The 27,540-nt window shown below is 42.1% G+C and overlaps 1 protein-coding gene across 3 annotated transcripts; it reads right to left on the bottom strand.

Moving 5' to 3' along the window:
* Positions 1 to 6: 6 nt before the first annotated feature.
* Positions 7 to 25,401, bottom strand: slc24a4b (solute carrier family 24 member 4b). 3 transcript variants are annotated; one of them, XM_089021432.1, is made up of 17 exons: positions 24,760 to 25,401; positions 20,166 to 20,273; positions 14,477 to 14,553; positions 11,550 to 11,624; positions 11,383 to 11,467; positions 11,209 to 11,312; positions 10,612 to 10,686; positions 10,510 to 10,535; positions 9,722 to 9,775; positions 7,931 to 8,076; positions 5,311 to 5,480; positions 5,086 to 5,224; positions 4,856 to 5,022; positions 3,558 to 3,672; positions 3,365 to 3,477; positions 2,424 to 2,489; positions 7 to 2,318 (listed from the first exon to the last, which is right to left on the bottom strand). In XM_089021432.1, the coding sequence occupies exons 1-17, from the start codon at positions 24,920 to 24,922 to the stop codon at positions 2,169 to 2,171; spliced, it is 1,833 nt and encodes a 610-aa protein (XP_088877558.1). In that variant the 5' UTR covers positions 24,923 to 25,401; the 3' UTR covers positions 7 to 2,168. The 3 variants fall into 3 exon arrangements, with proteins under 3 accessions (XP_088877558.1, XP_088877557.1, XP_088877559.1); XM_089021431.1 differs by having other exon boundaries at positions 5,086 to 5,230; positions 24,760 to 25,399; XM_089021433.1 differs by having other exon boundaries at positions 5,086 to 5,230; positions 7,985 to 8,076; positions 24,760 to 25,398.
* Positions 25,402 to 27,540: the final 2,139 nt, after the last annotated feature.

The raw sequence follows: 27,540 nt of genomic DNA, 5'->3' as shown, positions 1-27,540 counted from the left end.
TTCAGGAATGATTTTGCCATTTTATTTTTTCTTCACATTATTGCTTTACAATAAAATGCATTGGTTGGATATGTCCAGTATAGCAAGACAATACATTCATGTAAGTTATATAGTATGTTGTTTTTTTTTTAATAGTAACTAACTTTACATAGAATTTTTCTGATCATCAGATATTGTTGACAACTCCCACATCACATTGAGCTCACAGTGCATCAGGTCGCATTCAATGAACGAAATACACACGAGTCCTCTCGTGTTCTCATTTTTCTACGGCATGTGCGTGATAGTTTTGTACACTGCATCAAATAATCCGGCCTTTCACCATCTTCCTCCTCAAAAAAAAAAACTTGCAAACAAACGCAAGCTCATCAACAAGGAGGACAAAACTCCAACCTGGCAACCAAGACACACACAAAGCAGAAAGGGGAAAAATGCACATTTGGACTCCAAACAAGTACGACGCAGTTTCCAGATAAGAAGGTGTATCTACATATAGGCCCTGTGTGGTCACCTCCATCAAGCAAAGAAATAAACGAGCATCTTCAAGGAGGGGCGGGTGCAACTCACTTTGTCCCCAAGTGCTCTCTACTAGTCCAGGTCCTCAAAAAGTGACATTGTCCAAACAAAAACACATCACTGATCCATCACGTTGCTTCTTTTTGGACCATCCTTTGGCTCAGTTCGACAGCAATCACAAAAATAAATTAATTTTAAAAAAAGACGAATGAAAAAGCACACCTGTGAGCTCACACATCGAGTACTAAACGGACAACATCATCATGGCGACTTGGCAGGGGCCCCCGTGTCACGCACGCACACACAAATCATGACATTGAGATTGCATATACAAGTGCCGGCCGACATATGTGGCACAGAAATATCACCCCCCTCCCCACCAGTTTTTGTCATAATTCTTTACAGCTCTTCATTTGCAATTTTGCAACAAATTGCACTGTAGCTGCCGATTTATTTATTTACTCTTTTTGAAAACTGGACCAGGCGGTTGCCATGGAGATGCCTGATGGACACAAGCAGCCTTTACGCTGTGCTTGACGGAGGAACGGGATACACTGCATTTAACATCCCAGCATGCACTGTGAAAAAGAGGCGGATGTGCTCATCCTAGTCTCACTCTCACACACACACACACGCATACACACTCACCCAAAGGAAGCACTAGTTGATTCAGAATGAGAAGATGGCTGTTTAAAGTGCAGTATCTACATACAACTCATATCCCCCCCACCCCCTCGTACTAAAGAGCTGTCCCTGATCACTGGTGGCTGTGGTTGGCACCCACTCCCCTTTACTGACCAGGGGGGTGGTTGAGCAGACAGTCAGCATCTAGAAAGTTTCCTTTGTCTTAAAAGTTGATGGCAAAAAAAAAATCAAAATCAATCCCACTGATCTGAAAAATGATGATTTGAGTGAACGCAGCGAGTGTTCAAATCTCCACATGAAGTCATTGGCGTAAAAAGTAGTTTCCAGTGGGTTGCAACATGCTTTCCCACTGTCTTTCACAAAGGGATTTTTGACCGCCCTCCCAAAAAATACAAAAACAAATCATGTTGTACAGTCACAAATAAAAAAATTCTGTTTTCACTGATGACTCCCAAACAGTCTTGAAAAACTTTTTTTGGTTGTTTTTGCTTTTTTTCTAATTAAGTGAGGTGATCAAAGTTTGCAGGCGGTCATTGGGGGATAGAGTCAGTAGTTCCTTGTGTCGAGTTGGTAGCTGGAGGAGGGAAGCTGCCAAGGACAAAACCGTTGTCTTGGGGCGGTGAAGCGCGCAAAAAAGTGTGTGCTTTTTATCTTTGGGTCCTGGAGTTCTGTGTAAACCTTGTCAGGATTTTGTCAACATGAAAGAGTGACGACAGTGAGGGGGGGGGGGCACCATTCTGGAGCCCCCCACGCCAGACAGCTAAAGGCTTGCTAAATGGATTGGATGAAATGGTCCTGCAAATGGGGCAATCCTCAAAATGAGTATCAAGGACTGGCACTATGTAGACGTCGATCCGATGCCATGCAAAATGATTCAACAGTGGCATCCCGTGGACACACTTGGAACTACACAGATCATGTGGGTAGGGGGGGGGGAAAAAAAACAGATAGGTCCACTAAGCGGTGAGGATTGTTTTGGTGTCCGGTTGCTGATGCTGGATTGTGTGTTAATCCTCAAAGCACATGGGCAAGTTGACAAAAGTGAAGACATTGTATTCGATCATGACCGAGAAGCAGAGGAAGACGGCGTACAGGATCAGAACATATAGTCCTAGCTTCAGATCCAGACGCCATTTGTTCAGGTGAATGCCCAATACCTGTTGGAGGTAAGAAAATGAACATTTACAGTAATTCATCAACATTCTCTGCTTGTTTATAACCCCCTACAGAATTTCCAATTTGGCTTCCAAAAAAACACTCACAGTGAGGGCCACAGATCCCAGAAGAAGCACCACCGAATACACAAGTCCTCGACTGTTGATCATCACCTGCAAAAAAAGATGTACTTCCTAAAGAAGCATGGCTTGCCACATGAGGTGCTATGACATTTCTACGCGGCTGTCATCGAATCAATCCTGTGTTCTTCGATCACAGTTATGTTCGGGGCCGCCACAAAAATGGACAAAATCTGACTTCAACGTACAGTTGGGATGGTGGAAAAAATCATTAGCACCGCCCTACCCACTCTAGAGGACTTACAAATTGCAAGAATCAAAACAAGGGCGCGGAAAAAAAACTTTTCCAGCGACTATCCTCAGGCAGGCGATACCGATCTATGTGCACCAAATCCATCAGACATTTAAAAAGGTTCTTCCCCCAAGGCATTAACTCTCTAAACAATAACTCAAATATAACTATACAGGTAACATCCGACTTATGACCAAGTTCCGTTCCGACCAAACGGTCGTAAGTCAAAATCCATTCAAAATGTTGAATAGAGACTCGGAGGCTAAATGACTGCAATATCCCCACTCTGGTGCCATCACACGGTTGATTGCTGTGCGAGAGTGAGATGCTGGCTGGCTGGCCAAAATTGTTGTACGCAATGCCGGCCTGCTAGCACATTGTAGTGCCAGGCGTATAATTAAATTTTTGAAAAATAGGGTCTGGAGGTCGTGGTCGTAAGTACGGGTGGTCGCAAGTCGAGCCGGGTGTAAGTTGGATGTTACCTGTATAGTGCCTCGTGGCAATTTTTTTTTTATTATACTAGTGCAGCGTGTGCTACTGGAAAAAAATTCCTTGTGTGTTCTACATACTTGGCCAATTAAAATGATTCTGAAACAAAACAACTGACAACTCAAAGTCCATCAAACAGTCGTGGTGGTGCAAAACTGAGTAAATGAAAGAAACGGGCAAGCAGTACCTCCGATCCGTAGTTAACACACATTGTTTGGAGCGCCCAGGGGACGCCCAGGCCCACCAAGATGTCAAACACATTGCTCCCAATAGTGTTGGACACAGCCATGTCTCCCAAGCCTGAAACGCATATCACAATTGTGGACACAAGAACAGTTATGAGCATTATTAAATTTGACGCAATGGGCTATGGGGTCGACCTTGACGAGCCACGATGAGACTGGCGATGCAATCGGGGACGCTGGTGCCTGCTGCCAGGAAGGTGATACCCATGATGACGTCAGGGATTCCCAGAGTGTAGCCAATGATGGTCACCTGGAAAGATGGCAGGAACTCTTTGCAACATATTCTAGACTAATGTACAACCTCCCTCCAAATGCGTACACGTTATGTTTCTGATTATTTTCGGGCGATGTGACATGCATATCTAGGTCAAGAAAAAAAAGTGTTTTTAATACAGTAAAGTTTCGTTATATCGATATCGGATATATCGATAGTCCCGGTTATAGATCTTCTATGCACGCACTGAGAAAATCATGCAAACAGTCGGATAGTCCCGGTTATATCAATATTTTTTCGGACTTTACTGTATATATTTTAGTCTTCCTGTCAAGTGGTTGGCGCCATTTGACTGTCATGGTTGGACAGCTCAGGGGCAATCATGCTTTTTTGTACCTTTGTTTACCATTTTCCATAACCCACCTTTGTTCGGCGGAAAGGTCGGTGCTCATGGATAGTCTGCGTTTTGGATGGATGCATGGCTTGATGAGCCGGCAATGAGACGAAAGGAGCCTCAGCGCAGAGCGCCGATGCGTATGGATCTGTCGCGGCTTGGAATTGAAGCGGATTTACGTGGGACAGAAAATGTGTCTCTTTTCATTTATGGATGCTACAGCTTCGTGTTTGCTTTTAACATGTAGCTTCTGGCAGATATGCACCTTCCACCACAACATCCCTGATCCACTGGTGAAAAGGATGTTTTGATCCTCTCTTCTTTCATCTAGAACTGTTTCATACAACTATGGGTGCAGAAAGTGATTAAGATTGAATGACTTTCTTTGTGTTGTCGTATTTTGTTTTTTTTGTTTTTTGTTGTTCTGTTGACTTCAAGATGGTGACTTGACAGTGGCCACCTTTACGGTAGATCCTGTATTTTGTTTTTCTACTTCTTCCTTTCCTTTCATCACTTTGCTGCTGTGAAACAGATTTCTCTAATGTGAGACTAATAAAGGCTTATCCAATCCAATTCAATTCTTTTACGCAACATTAAACTAACAGACTGAGTGTTGGTCTTTTTTTAATAGCAGGAAGAGAAATGGTGGTAAATGGGTCAAGGATAAACCTGGTTTAAGACTGTCTGACAATGGATTTATGCAATATCAGCGACCGAACAAATTGTTATGCAGTAAAATGATGATCTGAATCGTGATTGACACCAATTTGTGCTCAACAGTTCATATATGGAGAGTTTGAAGAGACACGGAGTTCCAAATCTTACCATCCAGACCATCAGATAAGAGAAGACCGCGATCCAGATGGTTGAGAGGATAAAGGAGAGCATGAAGCATCTTTCCCAACGCGGCTTGCCGCAGTTCGGGACAGTGAAGAACAACAACAGGAGCAGCGGCCATGAGATTAGCCACTTTATTTTGTTGCCACAGCCCTCTGCACAAAGCATACAATTTGAGTCTTCAATGCTTTCAGTCGTTCGCGTTCATGATGACGTACTTGGAAGACCAAAAGGGGAGATGCCGCTTTCCTCCTGCTCCTCCTCGGTGAGTTTGTCCTCTGGTACGTTCCCATTCTCCATGTCCGTCTTGCCATCAATCACTTGCGTCTCCATGCCGTTGGCTGCCTGGACCAACTTCTGGCGCTTTCAGAAGAGAGACGCTAAATCCCAGGCACACAGCATCCACGCATTACAAAGCGGTCCACTACAACACCCATGTGTACCTCTGTGATGATGAGACGGCTCGCCATGCGTAGGCGGGTCTTAGGTCCAAAGTGACTGGTGACCATGACCCGCAGGCCCGCTTCAGGGAAGCGGAATTTGGACGGGCTGGCGTTCATGATCTCGTCCACCATCACTACTGAGCCACGACTGTAAGCCTTTGTGGGCTTGACTGGAGACGCGGGGTGAAGACGTTACAGACAACCTCAATTGAAGGACAGCGTTTGTGTACATTGGAGTCATAACCGGATACCTGACCCATACCCACTGATGATGATGATGAATTAAACTGCCAATTTCAGTGTCATTTGGACTTATGTATGCCAGAAGGCAAATATATGAAGCAGTGGCGGACCGTCAAGGCCTGCAAAGTCTTCTCTGCTGGCCTAAAAATATCTGAATTGCGGACTGATGTTAATTATATTTTGTCAAGTAACTCTTATTAAATAAATTGCCTTTCAGCTTCCGTTCATTGCTTTTCCCCTGTTGTGCTGCTTCCAGATGTGCGTTTTTGTATTTAAGCATTTAACCAATCACATTTCAGCCATCATTTGTTACCAAGGTCAGAAATCTACCTGATGCCTTCACAATCAGTACTGCGGGACCTGCATTAAATGTGTCGATCATACTCTAACCAATCAGATTTCGAGTTGCCAACCCAAAAGGATACCAACGCCTTTTTGAAGGGACTGGTCAACGTCAAACTGCTCTGATCACAAGCCGCTAGTGACAAGAGCATACTGGCCAGAGCTAGCACACTATCGGGAGCAATCTGCATAAGTCAATATATTGTGTTGATTTAATAGCAGCACAATGGCTGAAGGAGGAGAATAAATTGATTTGGTTGCAGATATACTGTTAAAGCCATTTTCAAGACGTATCTTTCCCATAAAATATGGACATCATTAAGAAAGGTCGGTCAGTTATTTCCTGACTAATGGTACCCTCTAGTGGACTTGTAGTAAATCACACCACACGTTTTTCAGTCAGGATTGATTCAGAGGTAGCACTACTGAAGGCCTAGTGATGAAATCCATGGCCCGCCACTGATATTGAGCACGTAAAACATTTCTTAAAATCATTACCACTTCAGTTGGGAGTGTGCCAAGAGAGCAGCAGTGGAAAAGTAGTATGATAAAACAAACAAAGTGGTACAGCATCGCTGACAACAAGCAATAGCAAGTTTAGTAAGGCTAAACAGACAGGCGGCGGGTTAGCTCAGTCAGTAAAAACAGATATTAGTGAAGAACTAAGAAAAGTGGCTCAAAAGAATAATGCATGTTATTATGTTTTTTTTCAAGAAAGTTGCAGACAAAAAAATGTAATCCCAGGCTAAATTGATTCGAGCTCCACTTGACTTTGCAACGTTAGCCTACTCGCTAACTTTTTGAATTGCTTTTAGCAGCCGTAACTGTCATTCAATCTTATAAGAAGTGAACCTTGACTGAGCAACATTGCGGACTCACCATTCCCAGATGACACTTAAAAAAAATAATTGCCATCGGAATGTGTACCTGGGCGGCGAGTTGTACCAAACAGTACCAACGGCGGATTGTGCCTCTGCTTTACCTTTTTCTTCCCACACTGTGTGACTTCGGACATCATTCTCACCCACATGTTAGCATCTAATTGGAAAAAAAAACTTCAGAGTTGAAAACAAATATGGGCTGTGGGTCATTCACAAACATTCGATTAACTCTCATTCCCACAATTATTCGGGAATTAAAACGCATGATGTGAAGCGCCACTGATGAATTTGTTTGGGTTTTGGCTTTTCCTGGGGGGGTGCCGATAAAGACCTCTGGCAATGATTTTTCCCTCCCACAAAAGGGCAGCATTTTGTACAACTGCCCCCTATTTCAACCTCAGATAACTGCAGACTCATTTAATTTAGGAATTAACTATTTTTTTCTGATGAAAAAATGGAGTGTAAGGTTTCTAGCGCTGAATTAAAGGACAACCAACAGCTCCGGCCAAGTTGCGTCCATAATTCGTAAAATCACTGCAAATGATTTCTACTGAGCACATTTTACAAAGATTCCACCACATATAGCTATATTTTAAAGATGCGCGTTGAATATTCGTGAAGTCTTGTTTTCGAGTTGATGACGATAGCGTGACATCACAAACAAGGGGGCGGGACTTTCTGAATCTCCCCAGTTCCGAGCTCATTTTGTGGCAGTTTTGGGACACTAAGTAATTTTTGGGTATTTTAGAAGCTATAAAACGTTTTTCTGATGTCAGTTAGGAAACAAAAAATGGTGTCGGTTGTCCTTTAAATGTTCATGTAGTCCTAAAACTCAATATTCTGTGGGTCCTGGAATTTGAATGAAAATGACAAAAACCCTGGCACTGGAGTGAATTAGTTAATAGTGGTTAATACAATACAGTTCATTGAGATCACAGCAAGTTAAAGTATGTCAATCTTGATAGAGAATTAGTCTCCCTCAGTTGAGGGAATGAAGCAATAGTGAAGCAAATTGAGCAGAACAAGAGGTGGGATCAAAAGCCACATGACCTCCCATGGAGGTTTTACAAAGAAAGTCGCATTTCTTCAAGAATGGACATACCATCAGGCCAGATTTGACCACCTATTTCCCCCGCCTGTCTGATTAACCTTACCTTTCGCCAGCAAGGGCACTGACGGGTCGTCATCCCAATAAAAAGGCGCATTACCATCCTCCATCTCACTGCTGGTGGCCGCATTGCCGTTGGCTACATTCTTCTTGGAGCTCCCCATGAAGAAAGCCTGCATGCTGGAATTGAATCTAGTGAGAGGGGGCGCACAAGGATCGGTCAGCGGACACTTTTATTGCACCGTTAGTGATTTTTTGACAACTGTACTCATAAATAAAATGTCCAGGATCTGTAATTACATTCTTTTAAACCCACGTGAGCTTGGGGATATTTGTTGCATGGCATGTCAGTAAATCGATCTAAGTATGACAATGACAAAGCAAGTTTGAGAACACGACAGAGCACAAAAGCCGCTCTGTGGTTGGTCATGTCCGGCTAAACTGAACTTAATGTCCTCCAAAAAGGCTTGTAATGCCACGGGAATCCATTTGGCTTTGGTTTCACAGCCTTCTTTGTTGTTTCTCACCCTTTCATTCAAGTGGCTTTCTGATTCTTTGCTGTTCTTCAGTTTGAACCAGAACGGCCATGACCAGACACATGCTGTGCTTGAAATCAGTCCCTATTCATCACGCCGCTCGTGACATATTCCTGCAAAGCCGTTTGAATGTGTCATGAACATGAGCCACTCCCCTCTACGGTTTCACCACAATGAGTCTTGAAAATCAAATTGATGAACCATGCCCACGGCTAAATAAAAGAAAGGAAATAAAGTTGTTTCCCGCCGCGTGAATTAGGCAAAATGCCATTCAAAAAGTGCCGCGCATAAAAATTGATGAGCTTTGGCAGATGTGAGACTCTTGTGACGGATCCGTTACTTTGCAAAACCTGAACCTTTCATTGCCAAGCGCTGCACTTTATGAAGATGAAACGGGCAATGAAAATTAAATGTCTGAGGATGTACTGTACAAGGTGAGTCAGAAATATTCCAGGGTTGGTGTCACAAACGCGACTGTATTTAAAACCCAAATGAAGGAATGTGCATTGGACTCCAGGGATGACTGAAGGCGAAAACTGGTCATTTGGAATTAAAATACATCTTTTAGGCCATTTTGTCATGGAATCTTCCTGGCATACTTCAAGTGGATCTTGTGAACAGAGTCAGTGGCCCCTTTGTCATTTCCTCTTTGAAAAATTATAATAAGTGCAAACGGTGTGAATTATTCTCTCACAAAAATTACATTTTGCAACATTGCACATGTTTTTTTTTTGTTGCTGTGTCATGTTCGAGTTGGAAACAAAGCTGTTTATTCATGTGGGGGTTATCGGAGTGAGCGGAATCATTGCTGGTCAGGTGTGTGTGCGCAGAACATGGAAAAAAATGCGCTTCTGAGTCTAGAAGAAATGCCTCCAAGCAACCTCCATTTTAAACGAAACAACCTAAAATGGCCTGTGGATATTTTAGGTGGGGAGTGTCACATGACAGCATCCCTATCTCAGTAAACTACAGAATGAAGAAGGAGAGAGGAATGATCCGGTTAAGCCGGTGCTCCGTAGGGTTGCATGGAGCGGATGATTAAGCCTGTGGTGGCAGTAAGAGCGAGCGGGCCGTCGCCTCCGCTGCTGAGCGCCCAACAGAGATTACTGGCTGGACCCTGACAGTCACACACACCATGGCTTGCTCCTTTGCATGCAATCACACACACACACATATAGCTCAGTCTATATTTTAAGATTGAATTCAGTTGAATTAATTCTATCATCGATTAACATAAGATGGTATAGCGCTTTGCAGTCAAAGGTTTAAATGTTGCCCGAGAGCCTGAAAACTTCACTTACTTCATGACCAGAATGTATCCAGCATACATAACCACCAGCACTAAACTCTCCCACCTAAAAATACAAAAATAACAGTTTAGAATAGCCACAAGTTTCAACCACCTACGGTAACCTCAAGCAAAGTAGTTCGAAAAATCTAAATCTGTCTCCAACAGATTTTAAAACCAGGTATACATCCATTTCAAGAACTTTAGTTCCATAGTTTTTTTATATGTATATATATGTATCATGCAGAAGTATTTTGAAGCAGCAGAGGTGCACTGAATAAGAACTTTGCACTAAGGTTGGAAAGGCTGAAATCAGCAATTACTGGATAAAAAAGGACTACAGCCTCTGTGTGAACTAATTAAACGATTGCAGGCATTTTTTTAGACGGGGAGTAGAAGCGCAGAACATTTCTTATCAAATTCCTCCCATATTTGGAGATCAGGATAAAGAAAAAGGAACTTAATAAAAAAGGGGGAATAAAAAGATCAAGTAATGAATATTTATCTGCTACCCCATGCACCCTCATCACGATTTGAGGTAGCACAGACTGCTGAGGCAGGTTCTTTTGAAGAGTTTGCCTGAAAAAATGAATTAAAAGAAAACGTTCGCTGTTTGATATGGAAAATGATCAATAATAATCAAGCTGGTGACCCCACGCTAACCTATAACCAATTATTCATTGTACATATCAAACGGCAAAGATTTTTGCGGAGCCTAGGCCAAAATGAGCAATCCCTGCACATAAAACCACATAATTCTCGATAAATAGGCACACATTGAGGTTGTGTCATTTGACTTACCACACAATCTTCTCGTCATAGATGAACTGCAACATGTAACATGGAAAAAAACATTAAAAGTTGCAGAATGTAACAACAATATTGTGGATGAATCCAACTTACTGCAATAAGAGCAACGACAGACAGGATATAGTAAAAGGAATCCCGAAAAACTGCCCACCAAGTCAGCATCACCACCTACGAGGTACACAGAATATACAATATGTATACCATCAATCAGACATGTCTGTGTGCGCTCTCTGTCGTACAGGAGTGGTCCATCGATGAAAAGGTTTTTTCAGCCGTCATCTGTACTTCTTTGAAGGTGTCGGATGTTTCGTTCCTCATCCGAAAAGCTTCGTCAGTAAACTAAAATTTTGCTGGCCCTATATATATATAAATATATCCCTAATATAGATATATCCCTAATGTCTAGAAGTGGAGTCCTTGTGTGTTCTAAATACTTGTTAAAGATGATTCTGATCTATAAGGACAGAGCTACCAGCAAAATTTGCGTTCATTGACGAAGCTTTTCGGATGAGGAGCGAAAGGTCCGACACCTTCAAAGAAGTACAGATGACGGCTGAAGAAACCTTTTCATCAATCAATCAGAGATGTTTCATTTATTTAAAATCAAACATCCATCACGATCTTAAGAGGGCACAAATCCGTGAACAATGAGTATGTATTTCCAAAATGTAAATGATTGTGGACACACACCTGACCAGCGAAGATGCCGCACACTCCAATAATGCAAAGGACGTTGAAGACCGCCGAGCCAACAATGGTCCCTACCCCTACGTCTCCGTGGGTGATGAAGACACCTGCACGCAAGAAGGATGTCTATCAGGATCACTGGTGACACTGACCGTGTGCTTGTGTGTGTGCGTCTACCGATGACTGAAGCAAAAAGCTCAGGCGCAGAGCTGCCAGCTGCCATGAAGGTGGCGCCGGCAACGTCTTCGCTCAGATCGAGTTTCTGCATGAAAAGAGCCCATATGGTGACTTGATTTAAGTGGCAGCCTTGCAATAAATACACCCCTAAATGCCCCTCAAATTACCTCACATATCTTCTCCAGTGATGTGACGAAATACTCGTCACATGTGATGGCAAGTGCCAGGAACATGTAGAGGGTCTGCGGTCACAGGCAGTGAAATTCAAATTCAAGGACATTTCAAGAATAGGATTTCATTCAGTTTCAGATAGCTAGCTAGGTAGCTAGATACATGATAAACAAACAAACCATACATAAACACGTACACAAACGCGTACGTAAATAAATACATTTAAAAAAACAAATAATGTTGCCACGTTTGGGGCAAATAGCGCAATTTTGCATTTACATTGGGTGTTGGATGTTGGTCACAAGCTGTTTTTTATAAAATACACAAAATATCAGGCCAGGAAGTATTGCTGCAGCCAGGTATGAAAACACCTTGCTAACCGGGTTAAAACATGAATCATGAGTGAGCTCATCAAGACGAAGAAGAAAATGAGCCTCATTCTGTAAATAAATGTCCACGCAGATTGTTATTTTTCCAGTAATGCCACTTTGTTGCAAATAGGCGCTGAGCAAGCTGTCAATGAAACACTTATTTACACAAAGTCCATCGGCAGGAATTTACCAGAAAAGTACTGTATTTTCCCGTTTATAAGGTGCACCCAAAAGCCTTGATTTTCTTCAAAAGATGGCCCTGCACCTTAAATGCAGGTGCGTCTTATATGTGAAGTAATATTAAACAGCAACAAGGCTTGCAACTACTGTCAGCAGCCACCGACTCTAGAAGAAGTAGTGCGTAACAGCCTCTATTGTAGCGCCTTATGGGTTGTGCCTTATAATTGGAAATCGTTTATATATTTATATATTATATTTGGAAAATATTTTTCATTCATTGAAGGTGCGCCTTATATATGGAACAAGTTTGAAAATATATCATTCATTGGGGTTGTCCTTTATACTCCGGTGCACCTTATACACCGGAAAATACTGTATCCACATGTTTGGATGCCATCGCTGGGAGAATAAAAGCATGACACGCGCTTTATCAATGTGTCCCTTTTTCCAAACAGGAAAGGCGCAGAGGGAAGGTTTTCGTGCTCACGCTCCCGTGGGGGCTTGAGGGGTTGCGGTGGGATCAGGCTTGCCTATTTCGGTAGCTGAGGTTGAATTTATAAATTATAGATCAGGCATGAGAAGAGGCCTGTTTGTGCTGCTGTGCTCTATGTTATGCACAGGGGGCAGCGCAGGCACAGCAAAAGCAAAGCTGAGCTCAAGGGACTCAATGCAATATAATACATCCTGATTTATATAGCGCTTATAATAATAATAATAATACATTTCATTTATAAGCGCCTTTCAAAACTCTCAAGGACACTTTACAGTCACAGGATATTCTTTATCTGCGGGTGAGCAGCGGCAGCCACACCCGCCAGCGTTCACTCCACCCGGAAGTAACAAAGTAAAAACTCAACCCGGAAGTAATCAAGTTTAAAAAAAAAAAAAAAACGTATATTCCGGTGTATAGGGCGCAACCCCAATTAATGGGGTATTTTCAAACTTTTTCGATAACATAAAGTAAAAGAATAAAGTGCAAGAAAAGCATGAAAAAAGCTCAATAGAAGAGGTTTCCAACACAGTTGTGCTATTTTGCAAGAAGCCTGTAATTCCTCATTACTGCTATACGTCTCTGTAAGGTCTGTCGTACAGAAGTGGTCCATCGATGAAAATGTTTCTTCAGCCGTCATCTGTATTTCTTTGAAGTATTCAAATGTTTCGCTTCTCATCCAAGAGGCTTTGTCAGCGAACTAAAATTTTGCTGGTAGCTCTGGCCCTATATAATTATCCCTACTGTCTATGATAGGTCCCTGCTCTATGGTTGGGGGCAGCAGTGGACTTTTTCCAGAGGCTACACTGATTACTTCTATTGTCCTGACTGATTATGGTAAATGACTGGCCTGATTCCCCCATTTGCTCTGGTATCACCTCATCAGCATAACTAAGCATATTTGGTAATTATCCCTGAAGTGTGTTGTAAGCACAATGCAAATTAAACCTCACACAACCACGGCGATTTAGTGAAGGGTTTGCTGTTTTATGAAAATGGCTTCTTTTACTCCCCTTTCAAACCATCTATTTTCTTTCGCTAAGATTTAAACTGCATTGTCGTCAAATGAGTGGTTTCTAGCTTTTATGTGCATATGTACTGCAGATTGAGGCCCACGAGTATTATCCCTGCGATGTTGATAAAGCCTTTTTTGAAGAATTTGTTTAGTTTCCCCAATGTATTGCTCTTTACAATCTTCATTTTTATTGAATTTATTGAATAAACTACATTACTTTGTTTTTCATTTGGAAGCCTATAAGATGGCTGATGAAGCCTCTTGGATGAGAAGCGAAACGTCCGACACCTTCAAAGAAGTACAGATGATTGCTGAAGAAACCTTTTCATCATGACTGCTATGTTGCACGATGCATTTATTTGAACCCCAAAATATTTATTTTTAACAAACACAGTCTCTTTGATCATCTTGCTCTCCGAGTGATGTTCTTGTGTTCACAATCCAAAGGTGTTACATGACAGGATTCATAAATGAAGTCATTCACTGAAATGACTCATCTTTATTTTTGTCTCAGCACCATCATGACTCAAACCAACATGGCACTCACCACGCGCGGGTTGACAATTACTTTCAATACTTAATGAATATTTAGGAGGACTTCATTTCCAACACTCCGGAATATACAATTAATATTTGATCGCCGCCCCATGCACGCTGCACATTAGCCGCATGTGCGATTTATGGCTGGCATTAGTAGATTTGATTTTTAGCGCTGCAGGTTGTGGTTTGCCTAAAATGATTACAACACTATTATTTCACTGAACCACTTTAAACATTGATCACTGAGTTGTACATGGGCTTATCAAGTTGTTTTTTTGCCACGATGGGTGCAGGTGCAAAACAACTTGAAAAGATTGTCGGACTTACCGCTGCAATGTGCAGAAGGATCGCACCACTCTTTCGTTCGTCGTTGGTGAAAAGGTCATCGGGGAACTCGTGGATTGCTGGAGAGAGAGGAAATGTCACAGTCATCGCACGGAATCGGCGGCGTGACAGCAAGACACGTGTCCACCGCCAACGACATCGCTCGACATCTCCCCCCCCCCCCAAACACTTCTGTGACATTGTGACAGGTCATCAGACCTTCATGACCTCACCGCCCTGAAACATGATGCTGGTCCTTCAGGGCCGGAATATATTATGAAACTGGGTCAATGTTCTTCACAAGCAAATTGGAAGAAAAAAAATCATGGGGAAAAAAATTGCAAAGTAAGTATTACCCCAAATAGAACCTCAAAATATCAAATCTGTTATGAGAAGTTGGTCCACCTGCTGGATTTGGTTTGATATTCTCAAACTGGATTGGATTGGATGGATTGGATGAGTCTTTGTTAGTCTCACAGTGGAGACGTTTATATTTTACTGCAGCAAAAGTGATGAAAGTAAGAGGAAAGGAAAGTGATGAAAGAGGAAAGGAAAGAAGTAAAAAAAAACAAATACGGGGGCTGCTGTAATGTCAGCCACTGTCAAGGCGCCATTTTCAAATAAAAAAACGAAATAAATAATGTGACACAACACAAAAGACACGGACAGTCATTCAACCTTAAACACTTTCTGTGCCTTCTGCGCCCTCAATCCTCTGAAATTGAGGATTGAAGCATCCTTTTCACCGGTGGATCAGGGACGTCATGGTGAAATGTGCACACCTGCTATAAGCTAAATGTTGAAAACAAACACGAAGCTGTAGCATCCATTGACAAAATGATTGTTTCACATCTCCTGCCCCACGTAAATCCGCTTCAATTCCAAGCCGCGACAGTTCCTCACATGCCTCGCCGCTCTGCAATTACTTTTTCACTGAACAAAGTGGGGCTGTGAAAATGCTGCCCATTACAGGTGCAAAAATGCACCAAAGCTGTCAAATGACATTCCTCCCAAATCAAAAACAGTGCTGGCACTGCCTACTCATGCGACATCTAGAACTTCTTATAAGGCCTGTCGGGACACAGCCCAGTTTCTCATTCTTCTCCTGCAAAGAAGTCCATTGTGAGTTTTCACACGGAGGAAGTTGCAAATTTGATTATTCACCACCACAAATAGCACAAGCTGAGTGGCTGTTTACATCACCGATGTGTTTGCATGTCAGCAGTGATCACCTCTCAGTCCTTGGTGACACCTGAGCAGACAAGCGTGCGACTCTCGCTCGGACACGAACACGCTGACGTTCTTCACCGCTCAAGGACAGACCAATACGAGAGGACGGAGTCGACTTAAGCGACTCCTTTAAATAGGCTTGCGACGGCATTAGCATAAAGTCACTTTGCAAAGGAAAATAAGTCCTTGGGAGAATATAAATTCATATTTCAAAGTCTGGCAAGAAAGTTTGACTCATCCCCCATGCAAATATTACCCATGCCATTTTTTTCTCTTCCCTGCGCACAACCATGTCAAGAAAGGAGGAAAATCAAAAACGAAAGACCGCCATGAGAATAGAAGGCCAAATAAAAATTGTAAACAAAAGTCCGAAGCCACAAATCTAAAAATAGACCTCACGTTCTGCGTTTGGACATCTTTCTGGGATGTTTATGCAAGAAATAACTCATTTGTGTGTGTGTGTGTGTGTGTGTGTGTTCAGCGCAATCCCCTATGGGCTCCTTTTATCAGCTCATTATAAAACCACACAGACAGCTCACAAGAAGATTTTATGAAATGACTCCGCAGCAAAGGACATTTTTCTTCACATCCAAGTTCCTTAAAATGGCCCCCCTCCCCTTCCTTCCAGGCTATGTTAGCTAAAAATAGAATAATTGTTTTCATTTCGTCAAGTAAATTAAGCTAAATGGGATGCATGGTGTAAAATGTCACCATAGTTTCTAAAATGTCAAACCTTCGGCCATTTAGCATGAATTAATGAGTCTGATGAGAGCGTGGTGGCCGTCTCTGTTGAGCCTGTCAGGGATGAAGTCTGATAGAAAAAAAAATGTTATTATCGTCAACACAGATGAGATCATATCGGATTAAGCGCTAACATTTACCACGACTTAACTTGACACAAGACGACAAAGGGTTCTCAGGGCGACGATGCTGACTTATAAACAAAGCAGCCAGTGGTGCTTCTTTTGTTCAAAATCATGTAAGACTGCAGACACCGAATGTGTTGCATAATAGCGAGCTCAGCCTTCCATCAAGTCTTCTCTACACCGCAGTAAAGTCTTGCATGCATAGTCAACTCCATGGCCGAATAAAATGTCTCGGAACTTAGTTTATGTGTACCAAACCGGAATACTGCAACACCGATATCCTCAAGAGACGGAAAGAAAAGCTGAAGAATTCTTCTGGGTCATGATTGGCCAATTAGATAATTGCTGCTGCTGCTATTTGCGTGTATCCAGATGCCATTTTACAGTCTTTTGTGTTTGCATGGGGGACTACAAAAGCACGCACGCATACGCACCATTATCCTCTTTCCTTGGCGGGTCAATACATCCACATGCTCGCGTCACATGTGGAGCCGTGCTCACATGTTCATTTAAGCACGCCATTCCGCACGAACATGCACGCTAGCACGTAGTTAAGCATGAAGTCCTGTTAGGTGGCGTTTGCGTATGATTGCTAAAACCGTTGGACCGCAAGGTGCAGTGCTGTGAAATGACATGTTTTCAAATATGGGCTGGATGGGGAGATGAATATTCTGAACCCCTGTTTCCAGGTAAGCACAATATTGAACTCAATAAAGTTGCATGGAGAATTTGTCTCAAATGTTTTAAGGGACCCCCCGCCCTTCCAAAAATACCCCAAAAATAAATTTCTCATGTTCAAACTAACAAACAGCAGAAAAAAAACGCAGTACATCCAGCGAGTATGCATCTACATCTAGCGATTATGCATCCCTAAAAAATTGACGAGACTTCCCCGTCGAGTCAAGCGTCATCCTGCATCGCATTCAAACGAGCACATCCATAAAAATGCACTTAAGGCGAACATAAAATGGGCACCGGCACATTGTGAAGCTTCTATCAATAACGATCAGAAAAGACAAGTGTGATCTATGCAGTGCGGTGAAATGGAGACTCAATAGTTGAACCCGCTCAGCATATAAACACCCTTCACAATGACACACACGCACTCCCAGTGATCGTTCTCATTCTTATCGACTTTACAATCTATCTATATCTATTTACAATACGCCCAATTTGTCAACGTTTGGTCCAACTGTGGATGCATGGTTTGAGGAGACTGCGATGAGAAGAAAGGAGAAGAAAAGAGCATATGTGGAACTGTCGCAGCTAAGAATTGAAGTGAATTTATATGGGACAGGAGATGTGAGACAATCTCTTTTCGTCAATGGATGCTACAACTTCGTGTTTGCTTTCAACATTTAGGTTGTAGCAGACGTGCACATTTCACCATGATATCCTTGATCCATTGGTGAAAAGAAGGCTTTAATCCTTTCCTCCATCTAGAACTGCTTCATACAACAAACAGGGTGCAGAAAGTGCTTATCTGCACCGCCAGACGTGCAAAAATGGGTCCAGGGTTTTTGTCATTGTCACTCAAATTCCATGACCCACAGATATATTGAGTTTTAGGACGACATAAACATTCAATGCAGCATAAGAAATGTCTTTTTTCATCAGAAAAAAATAGTTAATTCCTAAATTATATGGGTCTGGAGTTAGATGAGCTTGAAATGAGGGCGGCTGTCTAAAATACAATGCAATACATACATATTGGTTTATATCGCGCTTTAACAACAGCTAAAGCTGTAAAAAGCGCTAACATGGGAAAAAGGGAAATGCTGCCCCCTTGTAGAAGGAAAACATAATTGTCAGAGGCCATGGCCAGCGCTTTACCGGCACCCAAACAAGAAAAAAAAAACAAATTCAGGAAAGGCTCTTTACGTCATTTTCAATTCCCAAATAAATTCGGGAATGGTAGTGACTAAGTTAAGATTGAATGACTGCCCGTGTCTTTTGTGTTGTGTCACATGATTTGTTATTTTGTTTTATTTTTGTTGTTTTTGATTTCAAGATGGCACTATGAGAGTGGCTGCCTTTACAGCAGCTCTTGTATTTTGTTTTTCTACTTCTTCATTTCCCCTTCCTTCCATTACTTTGCGACTGTGAAATGTAAATGTCTCCACTGCGAGACTAATAAAGGCTAATCCAATCCAATCCTACACAGTATTCCATTGAAGTCATATTGTTTGGATGATGCAGCAGGCGAAGAGATTCGAAACAGTTCTCAGTATGTTTCCTCTTTTCCGCTCCGGTCTCCCTGTGTGGAGTTTGCATGTTCTCCCCAGGCCCGTGTGGGTTTTCTCCAGGTCCTCCAGTTTCCTCGCATATTCCAAAAACATGCATGGCAGGCAGATTGAAAACTCCAAATTGTCCTTAGGTGTGAGTGGGAGAGTGACTTTTGTTTGTCTCTGTGTGCCCTGTGATTGGCTGGCAACCAATTCAGGGTGTCCTCCGCCTCGTGCCCGAAGACAGCTGGGATAGGCTCCAGCACACACACACACACACACCCCTAGTGAGGAATAAGCGGTACGGAAAATGGATGGATGAAATCATCAATTTACAGCCTGGCGTGCACATGACGTCAAGGCCGGAGTGTTTTGAAAATCTCGAAAAGGGCAAATTGAACATCACGTACAATTTGACCCCGAGCACCAAAAGCACTCGCAAGCCTGTTGAAGGAAATGGGCCACGAGTGACGTGACATGACATGGGAGCATTCGTGAAATGATAAATTGGAGGAACAATCCGAGTGCGTCATGTGCTGGGCAACCGGTCAGAACAGACCAATCGGTTTTGCAACAAAGCGACACATGTGTCCATGGCGGCATTCTTTGAGAGATGAGGCGAGTCATATGACTGACTCACACGGACACAACAGAGCGGTGAAAAGAGTAGGGGGGGTTCTAAATATTTTCAGTCTGGTGCACAGGGGGGATTTTTGAAATAATTCCAGAATGAGAGCAGAAATTAGGTAATCGCCTGTTGGGGGGACCCCGCCAGGCAGCTTGCGACATGCAAATTGCCTACGCCCAGCTGTTCTTCCATACTGTATGATATGCAAACAAAACAAATCGTCAAATTGACATGCACCCCATTTGGTTAAACAATTACTTGCATGTATCTTGAAAACACTGTTTGGATGATTAAGTGTGGAAGAAATGCCACAGGGCCGCAATGAATCACTGCGATATCTTCCAAAATAGAAACATAAGCTACCACACGCAAAACAGTGGGACCATTTTGCAAATTGAATCGAAAACAGAAAAAAATAGATGAAGTGTTGCGCCACGTCAAAATATTTTAAGGACTTCGAAAGAGTGACAATTACAGAATGTGTTTTGTTGTCATTGAAGATCTTATCTCCCTCATCTCAATTTGCGCATGACTGATGTTTTCCAGTAATTTTGAGCACAGCAATTTTGAGGCTGGAAAAACACATTACGGCCTATTTGATTCTCATAAGTAATTGCTTATGAAGTTTGCTTTTGAAGAGAGTCTGAAAGCAGTACTAATAATAATAATAATATTTCGAAGAAACTTTCAAGGACACTTTACAGTCACAAATGTAAGAACCAAAACGGTTTTGGCCGCCATACCTGGAGCGGAACAGTTCTTGGTCTCCGTTTCATTTTCGGCCATCGACGCCATCAGCCGCCTCCCCCAGCGCTCCGAGTCAGGACGGCCCTCCATTGTCATGCTGTGGCCTGCAAAGTAAACATAAAAAAATAAAATTAAATAACAAGTCCAAGATGCCGCCCGAGTAGGCAGCCGTCAGCAACTGTGCTCACAAGCCTGGCTTTTTTTTTTTGTTATCTCCTTTGTAATTTTGTGTTGTTGTGCGTCATGTGAAACGGATCCGGATTGTTTTTCAGCGATTTTGGCCACGACATTCATCAAAAAAGGAGACTGTGCTGAGCGGTTGCGCCTTTTCGGCAGCATGAATATGCCAGCACCGTTTTTGATTGGGAGGAATATCAGTGCCATTTGACTGTCATCGCTCGACACCTCAGGCGATTGTGCTTTTTTGCGCCTGTAATTTTGCGGCTTGGAATTGAAGCGGATTTACGTTGGACAGAGATGTGAGACAATCTTATTTCATCAATGAATGCTACAATTCGTGTTTTCTTTCAACATTTAGCTTGTAGCAGACATGCACATTCCACCATGACGTCCTTGATTCACTGGTGACACTTTGATCATCTCCTCTTTCATCTAGAACTGCTTCATGACACAAAAAAGGGTGCAAAAAGTACTTAAAATTGAATGACTGTCTGTGTCTGTGTGTTGTCACATTGTTTTTTATTTATTTTTTGTTCTTTTGACTTCAAGATGGCACGGCGAGAGTGGCGGCCCCTCCAGCAGCTCCTGTACTCTGTTTTTCTACTTATTTCTTTCCTTTCCTTTCCTTTCGTAACTTTGGTGCTGTGAAATGTATTCTCCACTGCCAGTCTAATAAAGGCTAATCTAATCTAAAAGATTCTGATTTAGCGATGCTCATATGTCTGAAAGCCCCTCAGGTGTATCACTAACAGGCTTGAGGTAAGCGCAAAGATACCAACGGTTGCTGTTTTGAGGGAATCTAAAAAAAAAAAAATCACGATGATGGTTATTCCTAATCCTCTAAATGTGTCGTGTGTGGTTGCCCCTCCCCACTTCCCTGACAAGAGTGCATCAAAAACGAAGCTGCCACACACTTTTTCGCTGCTTTTAAGCCTCTGTAAACGACGACGAGCACTGCAGTCCTAAATATCTTATGTAAAAATCGTAGCAGCCCGCCCGGATCCGTTTTAATTTTTTCTTTATTTTTTTTCTTCTGCCCATCATTTGTGCCACACAAATGACACGAGGCCTCTGGGAAGATGAGAAAACTGTTTGCTGCGATCAAAATGATGAGTCGATATGAGGTGACGTAAAGGGCCTAATTATTGCCGCGCAAGAGCATGCAATACAACCAACCAGTCAGATATTCAGTCAGACTTCTGGTTTGTGAGGTCACGCAGATTGCGCTTGCGAAAGTCCACTCACATGACACGGTTATAATTGGCACTCGCACCATGACACCGTGATGCCTCAGCAATCAAAATTCCTCTCTCGCCACAAATGAGGAAGAAAGGCATGAGCAAATCAAGATAACGGCAACATTTGGACTTCAAAGTGTTTAAGAAATTGAAGAAAACCCCATTGGATGGTCATTTTGGCGAGTGTAGGAAATTACCGTATTTTCCGGTGTATTCCGGAGTAAAAGGTGCACCCCCGAATGTAGGGTGTATTTTCAAACTTTTTTCATATACATTGTATAAGGGGCACCGGACTATAATGCGCACCTTCAATGAATGAAACAAGTTTTCCAAATATAATATATAAATATATCAAAAGTTTCCCAATATAGGGCTGACCACATTATATATTATATAGTATAAGGCACACCCGCAATGAATGGTGTATTTTCCAACTTCTTTCATACATAAAGCGCACCGGACTATAAAACGCACTTTCAGTGAATGAAACAAGTTTTCCAAATATAATACAAAGTACCGGATTTTCTCTCTGCAAATTATTGTATTTTCCCATGTGTAAGGCGCACCGGAATACAAGGCGCACCCCCAATGAATGGTTTATTTTCTTTTTTTTTCCATGTGTATGACCCAGGAGAGGAGCATCAAATCTCATCCATCTGTATTATTCCGAAAAATCAACAAAGCACTATAAATCAGGCGGATGTAAAGTTTTGTTTTCCTTACACATGCCTGCTTGCCAACAGCCCCCTCCTCACCCATACCACCAATCCCCACATTGCCCTTTACTTGGAAAGATCTATTCAATTAAACAGATTTGATTATGGCAGGCCTCGTGAGTTCAAAGGGGGCTTTCTGCTGTTCTCACCAAGGCCCACGTATAGCGGTCAAACTGCAGATAAACAATTCACGAGGTTTCTTTCCAACAGTCCCGCCATGGCTATGACTACGTAGGTCAGACATACTTGATTAAGGCCATTAGCAATGCGCTGCCGCGCGTGTATATCAAATGCTGCCTTTGGAGTTGAGAGCTTTGCACTCGCATGTTATGAGATCATTGCAGAATAATCATTTAAGCCTCTTGTTTTAATGTAATTAATGAAACTCTGTGGATTTCGACGGAGATCTGCCCTACAGCTAGGAGAGTTTTTCGTTCCTACGTGTACCTACCTGCCCCCCATACTGAGGCTAAGTGGGTGCGGACGGACAGATCCCACGACAGGGGATTAAATAAATGGATAGATAAATAAAGAGGTAAATAAATAAATCAATAGGAAAATAAATACATACTAAAACAAACAAACAAAAATAAAAAATATAAGAATACATAAAAAATAATACATAAATAAAAATAAATTATTAACAATAAAAATAAATACATAATAAATAAATACACAATTAATAAAACCATAGCGATAAAAAACAATACATAAAAATACTAACGATGAGAAGGTTTCTTCAGCCGTCATCTGTACAATTTTGAAGGACACAGAGTAGGGACCTATCATAGCTGTGTCCGGCGCCGCCATGCCTGACCATTGGGGATATATAAATAGGGCCGATACGACCAATCAGACTTTAGTTCGCTGACGAAGCCTCTTGGATAGGAGGTGAAACGTCCAAAACCTTCAAAATTGTACAGATGACGGCTGAAGAAACCTTCTCATCGATGGACCACTCCTGTACGACTGAGAGCTTACACAGACGTATAAAAATACTAAATAAATACATACATAAATAAATACATAATTAGACATAAATATGTGTTGTACAGATGACGGCTGAAGAAACCTTCTCATCGTTAGACATAAATAGATAAAAATGAGTAAACAGCCAAAATAAATAAAGAACAGTAAAAATAAATATGTAAATAAATACAAAAACAAACAAACAAACACAAAATAACAATTCTACATAAAAAACAATAATATAAATAAATAAATACTGTATAGTGACCTTGAGAGTTTTGAAAGGCGCTTATAAATGAAATGTATTATGAAATAAACAACTAAATAAAAAACAAGTTTAATGAGAAAGGCATTGAGTGCACATATGGATTACATTAATGAAACATTGACAACAATTTATTACATGTGAGATGGGGTCACTGTCAGTACGTCTCATTTGTGGGAGCGGGGTCATAGAAAATGGGGGATTTGTCTAAAACACCATTCAAGGAAGATGGGAAACGATTTTGTCAAAATGATAACATCGAGGAGACAGGTGCTTCTATTTCATTTCATTTTATTTGGGGGGTATGTAGAATGCAAGATGATGCAAAATGCTTTTTTCAGCAATTTGTTTCTATTTGAAAAGCAAAAAAAAAAAAAGATCTAATCAATAAGTGCCGGTTGACTGTATTCATAATCTCTCAAATAATAGTATGTGTGACCCCCACACACTCCCCTTTTTCCAAATTCAGGTCACATCTTGCAATAAGAGCACTGATGAAACACCGACACCACTTTGGAGACTCCCATTGTCCACCAGTTCACCTCGGATCCCTGCTGTTTTAGTGGAATGCTCAACACAAAATATTTCCCAAGGTTGGCGTGTGGATTACATAACGGCTGTGATGCTGCGTTTTTGGGATGCTCTGCATGTCAGTGTTTGCACAAGGCTAAAGAGAAGACTTTTGACATGAAGGGGGTGGGGCGGGGGTCATGTGTCGAGGGTGAGGGACATCACACGCATCACACATGACTAACCATCTCAATTACACTGAAGATGAAAAAAAAAATCAGCATCCATACGTGTGCGTGTATGATGGGGGAGGTGCTGAGTATACGGTGCACGGTAACATGGGATGCTGCTGCTGCTGCAAAATAAATAGGTTTAAAAAAAAGCAAATCACACGGATTCCCGGTCCCGTCGTGTGTATGCATGTAAAACAGGAGGCGTGCGTACGCGCCTGTGCCTCCCCTCCGAATTAAAATGTGCAAGCTGCCACACGGAGCACACTGCGGCAATACGGAGAAGAATCGTAAAAGGCGACCTCGGTGTGGTTAAATCAAAACGAATGCATTCCAATTTTGGAATAACGGTAAAAATATGCAGATGAATGCAGCGATGTTGCATTCACGTCCCCCTTTTGGTATCGCGTTTGTTATGATGCGTGATTAGAATGCAGATCTCCGTGCGCTCATGTGTGCGTTTATGTCATCCACGCACTCACCTGCTTTGGTTAACATCGCCGACATGGTCCACGCCACTAAGAGTGCACTGCAGATGAAGCACACCTGTACAAATAGCATCTCCCTCCTTTTGCGAACTTTAAACATCTTCGCCATGATGCTCTTCTTCTTCTTGGGCGCCTTTATGGTGTCGTCCCGTTCCATGTGTCCTTGGTCCTTCGGGCCACTTTTATTTCCCTAATTAGTTTCTTTTCTTCGATCCCCGCTTTTGGAATAAGACGAAGAAAGCGTCCACCTCTCTTTTTTTTTAATCACAATGAACCCAGCTGAGATGATGTCCTCATTTCAGTAGGATGACCGTTTAATTTGGCAAGGGGATAAGAAAAACGAGCAGGCTCCCACTCCGGCGTGCATTTTGTCCCGTGGAGAGGAGAGGACTGGGGTAGCGAGGACAAACAAAAAAACAACATTAAAAAAAAGGCTGTCCTATCTCCTCCTTTCTGTAGTTTGGCGTTTTTTTTTTCTTCCTCCAAGGGCTCCAACGTCCCGTCATCAACAGAGGTTTGCTCAGCTGCGTGGGGGGCGAGTCCACGCACCTGCGCCTGATGCTCTATGCGTGAGCGTGCGTGTGTGCGTGCGTGGCCGTGGAGGCAAATTGTCACATTCAAGGCAGCAGTCGTGCTCGTGCAGCAGAGTCTAACTCCTCCCTCCCTCCTCCTACCAGGCCGACCTTCATCCACGGCCCCCACCCCTCCCCGCCTCCCAATCTCAGTGGGCTCCACCATTGTCCATGATTGAAATCAATTTGTCAATCAGCTGTCACGTTTTTTTTTTTACAAATCAAAGAAAGGATTTGGAGCTCGCCATCATGCGAATTTGTGCAGACAGCAAATCTTCCAATGCTGCATGATGAAATCAAACGCCAATCAGTGATTGATATGTTGAAAGCAGTGGCAGGCCATCAGGGCCTGCAAGTCCTTCATAGCTGGCCTAAAAATATCTGAATCACAGACTAATGTGAATTATAATGTGTCCATAAATTCTTATTAAATAATTCAATTTGTCTTTCAGCTTCCTTTTATTGCTTTTCCCCTGCTGTGCCGCTTGCAGATGTGTTTTCATATTTAAGCATTTAACCTATCACATTTCAACCATCATTTATTACCAGGGTCAGAAGTCTACCTGGACGCCTTCACAATCACTTCTGCAGGCTCTGGAGCATAAAAATCAATGTCAATGAAGCAGTTGGTTTAACCAATCAGATTTCAAGTTGGCAATCCAAGGCCTGCTCGAAGGCGCTGGAAACATCAGAGTTTATGCAAATGATGATTGGCTTGTCACTAGCCAGTCATAGTATCACTAGCCGCTAGTGATAAGAGCATACTGGACTGAGCTAGCACACAAAATCTGTCGCAAGCTGTATAAGTAAATATATTGTGTTGATTTAATAGCAGTTTTGTCAACCAACAATAGCTGAAGTAGGAAAGAAATGGATTTGGTTGCAGATATATTGTTAAAGCCATTTTCAAAACGGACTTTTCAAGAATAGATGGACATCATTAAGGTTGGACAGCTCAGAAGCTAGCAAAACTAACTAATAATATTGCAATTTTATGAGGTCATCATGAATCCACACGTTCATGGTAAAAATTCGAACACACACAGTTATTTCCTGGCCAGACATTTCTAGTGTGTAGTAATATAACATCACACTCCCAGCTGATTGATTAAGAAGTAGCACTACTGAAGGCCTAGAAGTGCCATGCACGACCCGCTACTGTATATACACATATGATTTATATGAAACATATGATTTATATATTTATATAATCTGAATCTACTCTCTCACCTACCTGCCCTTAACTCATTCATTGCCATTCACTTATTTATTCGGGAATCAAAAATATAATGTAGAGCGCCACTCCTAAATTTGTTCAATTTTGATTTTTCTTGCTTGGATGCCGATAACTGGCCTTGCACTGGCCAGACCTCTGGCAATGTTTTGTTCCTTCCACAAGGGGCAGCATTTCCCTATTTTTTCGTGTTAGCGCTTTACTCCAGCTCCAGCTGTTGTTAAAGCGCTATATAAACCAATATGTATTTCTTGCACTGTATTTAGGACAGCCGTCCTCATTTCAAGCACATATAACTCCAGACCCATATAATTTAGGATTTAACTCTTTTTTTCTAGTCTAAGGTTTATTACGCAGCATTGAATATTTATGTAGTCTAGTCCTAAAACTCAATATTCTGTGGGTCCTGGAATCTGAGTGACAATGACAAAAATCCTGGCACTGGAGTGGACACAGTTTTGCACGTCTGGCAGTGAAAGAGTTAATACACAGTCACCGCCACATGCAAGTAACATAATGTTCTATTGTGTCTTATGAAACAAAAAGCTAATAATTCCCAGGTCCTGAGTTCCTCCACCAATAACTAAAAAAAAAACAGCCTTGAAGTTACGCGCGATCCGCATTTTAGATCCCAGGCTCAATAAGTGAGGTCAGACCTCCTCAGCCAACCACCAGATGGCAATTACTTCCTCCAGTGGCGTAGCACGACCCCCAGTGCCCGTGGCAAGGAAAGTATTACCCCCACTCCCTCTTCTTCAATGTATATTCCCCTTCCAACTTCCAACCAAGGACACATTGCAATAATTCAAAAGAAGCGGGCAAGAAAATAAATACATGAGATGGATTAGGTAAACGAATATGTCTACTTCCTATACTTCCTTGAATTACAAAATAACAAGTGAAACTTGGCTGAGGTCACTTTAAGTGCCACAATTTGAAGAGGGGCGAGTAAGGGCTGCCTTGTCCTTC

The sequence above is a fragment of the Hippocampus bargibanti genome, linkage group LG19 (genome assembly GCF_051943395.1).
Source record: "Hippocampus bargibanti isolate YZ-2025 linkage group LG19, ASM5194339v1, whole genome shotgun sequence".
In the NCBI taxonomy this organism is placed as follows: domain Eukaryota; kingdom Metazoa; phylum Chordata; class Actinopteri; order Syngnathiformes; family Syngnathidae; genus Hippocampus; species Hippocampus bargibanti.
The sequence above is the reverse complement of the archived record's forward strand: the minus strand, read 5'-3'. Positions and strand labels throughout refer to the sequence as shown.